The following is a 7,023-nucleotide window of genomic DNA, read 5'->3' as shown; positions in this document are numbered from 1 at the left end:
AGTTAGAGTCTATTCCAGAATATGGAAACATTTAACCTTAGTATTTTGAAAAATGGATACTTGTACCCTGTTGAAAATAATCTTTGTACTTAGAGGATGCTATGGGAATTTCAAGCTTTCTACAATTTAATATAGACTCAAATATATACATTAAATTCCTGAAATTACCATAAAATTGCAGCACCAAGATAAAATCAGGATGCTTGCACAGCTGACTGCCTCTCCTGTCTCCTTTGCACAGACTCCTGTTGGTGTGGCCTTAGCACCTGTTCAACCTGCAGTGTAACCTCAGGGAAAGGACTTCATGGCTGATACTGGTGGAATACAGGGGATTTATCAGAACACATCTGTTTCAGCCACATCAAAATAAGTAATGCCGTCCGTACATCTAGGCTCTTACATCAGATGCTCTGCAAATCGTGAAGCATCTTGACTTGTATTTCACACGGGTGGCCGGGTAGCATCAGGGTTCATAGTGATTTCATGCACATTTTTATCACTTAATGAGATATAGGTTCATCATTTTATTTAGTCGGGAAGTTAAATGCTTATTCTACTGGACACTGCTGAGTAGTTAGTAGTAGTGCAAACATAATACTGAGGTATGCAAGATTGTGATAGAATTTGATTCTAGGCGTAAATCATTGTACAAAGAATAAATATATGGTGAGGTAAGCCAGGTGCAGTGGCACGCACATGTAGCCTCAGCTACTTGGGAGGCCCAGGTGGGAGGATTGCTTGAGGCTGGGAGTTCGAGACCAGACTGAACAACATAGTGAGACTCCATCTTAAAAAAAAATACATAGTGAGGTGCATAAATATAAAGACCTTGGATGACTCGATCACATAGCACTCCTGGGACCCTTCATAAAGACTTGGTAAGCTGGTATCTGTTAAACCCTCAAGTGCTCATTTGAGTGATATATGGGGGCTAACAGTGGGCTTGTAATAGTCACAGTGTTCTGATGTTGAGAGGCAAGGGAAAAAAAGGCTAGGCTTAGCTGTTAGCCTGTCCCAGGGGAGCCGTTTGTGAAGCCAGAGATTGTTGTTTCCAGCCATATGTCATTAAAAGCTGTCGGAAAAAGCCTAGAGTATTTTTAAGGATATTAGTAGAAAACGAAATCAAGACCACGGGCATGTTGGTCGAGAAGTTTGCAAACAATGTCCGTCTAGACCACAGGAAAAACGGATTCTTTTTATCTGTTTTTCATCAAGATAAATTTGGATCTCATAGAGGTGTCAGTCATTTTTGTACTCCTTTCATTCTTGCCATCTGTGAGCTTTTAATAAACAGATACATGTGGGATAGTTTAATTAACTTTAGATAGTAGACTCATATTAGGTGTTTGTATATCTGCTTAAGCTAGGAGATTTTTAAAGATACTGCAAGTTTTGAAAAATTTAGGATTAATGACTACTATAGGAAAAAAAGTGTGATATTTTATTTCAATGGTTATTTTTTATCAAAGAAAATCTCATTCATAGGATATTTAACAGGAAAAATAGATACTTTTCTAAATGAAATCTTCTGATATATTTGTAGCACTTTGTTTTATAGTTAATTATTGTGTATTTTACGCTTGGTATTGATTGGTTTCTGTGTCATTAACAAAAAACTCACAAAGTCCAGTATGTCTTACTTCTGGTTAGTATTTTCACCTACCACTGTCTTGTATGAGACACTCAGACTGGAAGAATATTTTAAATGAAATACCCAACCAAAATTTATACTTACTTGGTTTTGGTTTGAAAGCAAAGAAGAAGAACCTATGTTTGCAAACTTTGAAAAAAAGGGAGTGAGATTACATGTTTCTGGTAATAAATTGTTAAATATCCCTATGAAAATTTTGCTTATGTCTTGTGCTGTGGAAATTTAAGCTTGGCTAGGAAACAGTTGTGCTAGAAAGAACCTGTGCTATTGTCTGGCCAGTGCTGGTGGTTTGAGTGTGGTTCAGAGACAGACAGCATCGGCGTCCCCTGGGAGCTGGTTAGAAACACACATTCACAGGCCTCACCCCAGAGTGAGGTCAGAGTCTGTGTCTGCAAACTCTCTGCGTGATTCTGATGCTTGCTTAAAATTTGAGATTCACTGATCTAGGCCAGTGGTCTCCAAACTTCCTTTTAGTCATGAGGACTGTCTATAGGCAATAAAGATGTTTTGAAGTTCAATTAGTGAAAGCATTTCATGAGTCTGGTTAATTAGTGAGTGTTTTGGGTCTCTTGGGTCTTCCTGGGTAGAGTTTGTTGTAACTCCTCTGGCTCCACTGAACTCGGCGCAGAAACCTGTGATCTAGATCCGGCCTCTCTGTGGCTGGTGGGGCAGCTGACAGCAAGAAGCTAAGGAGGGGATTCGCTTCGGTCTGCTCAGACCACGTTGCAAGGACAGGATTTAGAAACTCACTCTGAGACCAGGGCTTTTCTAGATCACGTAAATTAAAGTGTGATCATTAATTCTATGAAAGCAATCACCCAAGGTTTTACTTAAGTGTCATATTTGAAATAACTTTAGAAAGCTAGTTTTAAAATTTCAGGAGCACATATCCCGTAAAATGGGATACTCCAGGATGATGATGTTTTTTATTTAAGTGTCAAAAGGAAAACTTGTTGCTCATTTTAGAGTTTGCTCATTTTGTGTTAGCCAAATAATGTGGATGGACTACCTCTCCAGTTGACTGAACTCATTGGGTTTATATTTTTATTTATAATGCACCAAAATAGGTTATAGAAGTGTCCCAAGCAGCTAGGTTGGCTCAGGTGTGCTCTGGAGTTCTCACTTTACGGGCTGAGTTATTATATGTGGAGGATACTTATTAAGTGTGGCATGTGATTCCAGGGCACACATTCAGATGAAGAAAGAGCTGGTCTGTGCTTCCTGGCAACTAGTCATGCTGGAATACTGCATATGGCTGAAGGGGAATGGTGCCTCTTCAGTTCTGTAGAAATTAGCTGTTTGACATCTGTTTTGAACCCCTAGTGTGTGCTAGAATTATGTTTTCTCAAGGCATTACAGCTGAGGGCATAATAAATCCTTGATGAGAATTTCATGTTCCTGTTTTAGGACATAACTGGGGTATGATTTGCCTTGTGTGCCCTGGTCAGGTTTTCTTATCTTTGCTCTTGGGAAAGGCAGCTGTTGGATGTTCATAGGCTGGACTTTAAGCCATCAGGATCCTCACTTGACTTACTTGAGATCCGAATCCCAGAGTGGCGGATCTTGTGACTCTGTCTGACTTGCTCTGTTACCCGCTGGTTGGTTTATTGCTAAACACCCTAACAAAAATCTAACAGTTTAACCTCAGAGAAAATCTCGGATCTGTTTAGCTCCTTCCCTGTTCACTCCAAGATTGTTCCAACTCTCTGCAGTGCAAAGGGGCCAAGTTTTCTGCCCCAGGGACTTCCTTTCTCTCCAGACCACCTCAGATTTGCTGACAAAGAGGCCACCGTGCTTGATCACCTGGGTGGCATGTAGACTCTCAAGGAGTTGCAGCCGCTAGCCGGTCCAGTGCTGCTTAGGTGTCTGTTCCGTGCTGTCTTGTGATATCTTCCTGCGTGAAGAAGAGTTAAAGATTAAGTGATGGCTTTATTAGTGAATTTGTATTGTTTGTTCTTTTTTTTTGAAACAGGGTCTCACTCTCTTGCCCAGGCTGGAGTGCAGTGCCATCAGCATAGTTCACTGCAGCCTCAAGCTCCTAGGCTCAAGTGATCCTCCTGCCTCAGCCTCCTGAGTAGCTGGGACTACAGGCTCACACCACTACACCCAGCCAATTTTTCTATTTTTTGTAGAGATGGGGGTCTTGCTATGTTACCCAGGCTGGTCTTGACATTCTGGCCTCAAGCAATCCTCCCACCTCGGCCTCCACTCTTCCTACATTTTCTTGTGCCCTGCCAGTTTTCTTTCCCTTCCGTAAAAACAGATTTTATAAAAAGTTCCCTTGCCAGCCCTAGGTTGTATATGATGTACCGAAAAGCAAAAAGGGGGCCTGTGCTGGTTTTCTGATTTATTGGGAAAGCATTTCCAAAGGCCTCTGTGACAGAGTGTAACGGCCCTGCTCCTGCAGCAGGGCGCGTGTGCTCCTGAGAGTCCGTGCGTAGCTCCCCACCGAGCAGGACGATTCCCCATAGGCTGTGCTTTAAGTTAGTTTTGAGTTGTGTATTCCATCTGCAAAGTTGGCAAATACTTGAAAGCCACAAGCTACTGTTTTCTGAAAGCTTCTTTGCACATGAGCATAAAACGTATGTATTGAATTTGGAGGTTGTCCAATAACTGTCCTTTCCACGCCGCCGAATGCAGATTACAGCTGTTTCCTCTGGAAAGGCGCACACGGTCACGGCTTCTCTTTCTTCTCCCGCAGAGTGTCTCCTCTGCAGAAGTCTGAGATAGTGGACGTGGTGAAGAAGCGGGTGAAGGCCATCACCCTCGCCATCGGGGACGGCGCCAACGACGTGGGGATGATCCAGACGGCCCACGTGGGTGTGGGAATCAGCGGGAACGAGGGCATGCAGGCCACCAACAACTCGGATTACGCCATCGCGCAGGTCAGCGGCGTGCGTGGCCAGCTGTCCTGTCCTGTTGACAGCGACGGCAGCTGGGCACGAGAGCCTGGGCCTGACCCCCAGCCCATCCCCAAGACCTCTGCCACCCCTTTGAGGTTGCCGCTTAGATGAAACCACAGGCCTGTTTGGATTTCGCTGTGGTTTTGATCTTGTGCAATTGGGAGGCCCCGTCCTGCCGGTTGGGTTTCCTTTGGCCAGCTGTGGGGGTGGCTGGGCTGCTCTGTCATCCAGGCGAGGTGCCACTCCTGACAGATAGGTCCCTGATCCCTCAACTCCTGCATCTGCTGCGTGTGCTTTTCTCGGTGTCCCTGCTGAAGAGCAGCCGCGCTCTGGACATCCATTCTCTCCAGCCCTTTCCTGGCCCCACCCTCCTTCCAGAGGCACCAGGGCACACTCTGCTCAGGCGTTTAAGGTCAGGGAGAAGCAGTGATTTACAGCAGCTGCCCTCTGTGTAATCAGGACAGGGTGCGGCCCAGGGCTACCTCTGTGAGATGAATTGCTGAGAGCACGAGCCGGGTTTGGGCTGCAGCGACTCCATGCTTGGTCGCAAACAACCCCCTGCAGTTAGGCCAAGTTCAGTCCATTCCTCTCTGAACCGAACGTTGCATGTAGACGCTTGCAAGGCATTTTGTGGCCACTGCGCCGGTGGCCTGACAATGAAGGAAATGTCCACTCCTTAGTGACAGCCAAAAGATGAAGGAAAATAGTCAACCTCCTGACCCCTAGGATACATATCTGGACCCTTTGGCCTGCTGAAGAACCCAGAGAATCTAGACATCACAGTGACACACATCACTTCCCCCTGGCTCCAGACTGCGATGTCCTGATCAAATGCCTGCTTCTTCCTGGGCAGCCAGAGCTCCCTGTTTTTGCGGTGTTTAGGCTTTTGAAGAATGTGTTAACCTTAATCACAGGAACACAAGGAATAATGGCTTTGTCCCGCTTCAAGCTGAAATCGGGGACTACATATAAAACGTGAGCAAGGTTCCTGCGGCCGCAGGGCTGCGGGCTCCACCCCCCAAAGGGGGCCTCTGTGTTAGATCACCTCTCAGGTTCCCTCCCGTTCGTTCGCGGTTTTGCAAATGCAGGGAGGAATTACAAATCCTCCTGGCTCTGAAAAATGCATGAAATCAATCTTATTCCTTTGTTGATTTCAAATAAATCCCCGAGATAATTCCTGAAGTAGGTAGGAGGAAGAATTTTGATATTACAGGTGGGAAAACCGGGGTTCCTTTGCATCAGGTGACGCACCTCAGGTCCGAGCGAACGTCTGGGGTCGGAGAACGGCAGACCCAGGAGTGAACTTGCAGGGCTGGCCCCACACACCTGCCCATTTACTTTCCTGAGTCAAATGCTCTGCGGCCTGGGGGACTCGCACTTCCTGAGGTCTGTCAGCAACTGGAGATGTTATACACCCCAGCATTATTAAATACTTGAGTTATAACATCATAGGGCTGGAAGGGATCTTAAGAGGTTTCCTAGGAGTTCCAGGCAAATATTTGTCTGTCTTTTTCTTTAAAATGTCTAGGGAAGGGAGATTCCATGGCCTGCTTTGTTGAAACTGCATACGAATAGGATGCGGGACCCAGAGCAACTGCTCTCTTCAAGTTAAAAGCGTCAAAGAAGGGTGGAGCGGGGAGAGGGCTGTAGAGCTCTACTTGGGGCTTCTCTGCCCCTCCAGTGTGGAGTCACCTATGCCAAGGGAAGCCATGAAGGCCCCTGTGGCTGTGGGCTCTCCTTCCTCCTGTCCGTGGTCCCGTTCCCGACTGGACGGATGCCGTCATCTCAGGGCCGGGTTCGTGCCAGCCTCACACCCTTGCAGAGCTGGCTCTGCCTTAGTTACTGCACTGGAAATGCCACAATTTGATGACTTCCCCTGCCCCTGTTGAAATGGTAAACATCTCTGGTTGAAGTTTACACCTTGTGCTTTATCTGTCCATTGTAACGTGCATGAATTTTTTTTTATTGGGCTTTTGAGGAAACACCCTGTAGGGTCATATGCAGAAGTAAAAAGATATTTAGCTCCAAGACGTATCCTCGGGGAAAGTTACGGGTGTCTGCGTGTGTGTGTCTGTGTGTGTTCTCTGTGCAAAGCTCTGGTTCCGTTTCTCTCCCGCCTGCGCCTACGTCTGTGTGCACAGGACAGTCGGGGACTGACCATGGCCCCTCCTCTTGCCGCCTGGCCCCGGGCAGCCTTCGCTGCCGCTGTGTAGTATCGCGTCTGTTCTCGGGAGAGAGTCTTCCCTGCCCCCTACCCTCTTAATGTTTTTTGAACGACTTCATGAAGACAGCATTTTGATTTAGGATATATATATGTATTTTAAAACAAATCATTGTAGCACTCAGGTCGAAGCATTCTTGGGGATGACTCCAGCAGATGTTCTCTGTGCCCATTGAAGTTTAGCACCAGGGGTCCGGGTCAAACGCAAACTTCCTTTTTATTTGTTTTGCTAGTTATTTTATGATTCC

At 46.0% G+C, this 7,023-nt stretch overlaps 1 protein-coding gene across 1 annotated transcript in view; it reads left to right on the top strand.

Annotated features, from left to right (window-relative positions):
• Window positions 1–7,023, top strand: part of LOC105814782 (phospholipid-transporting ATPase IB) — a 478,735-nt gene that overhangs the window by 274,624 nt on the left and 197,088 nt on the right. The window contains exon 25 of the mRNA XM_012649872.1: window positions 4,353–4,536. Coding sequence (XP_012505326.1) covers window positions 4,353–4,536 — 184 coding nt within the window. The remainder of the gene's footprint in view (window positions 1–4,352; window positions 4,537–7,023) is intronic.

The sequence above is a fragment of the Propithecus coquereli genome, unplaced genomic scaffold, assembly GCF_000956105.1.
Source record: "Propithecus coquereli isolate 6110/MARCELLA unplaced genomic scaffold, Pcoq_1.0 Scaffold306, whole genome shotgun sequence".
Taxonomy (NCBI): domain Eukaryota; kingdom Metazoa; phylum Chordata; class Mammalia; order Primates; family Indriidae; genus Propithecus; species Propithecus coquereli.
This window is presented reverse-complemented; position numbering and strand designations above follow the sequence as displayed.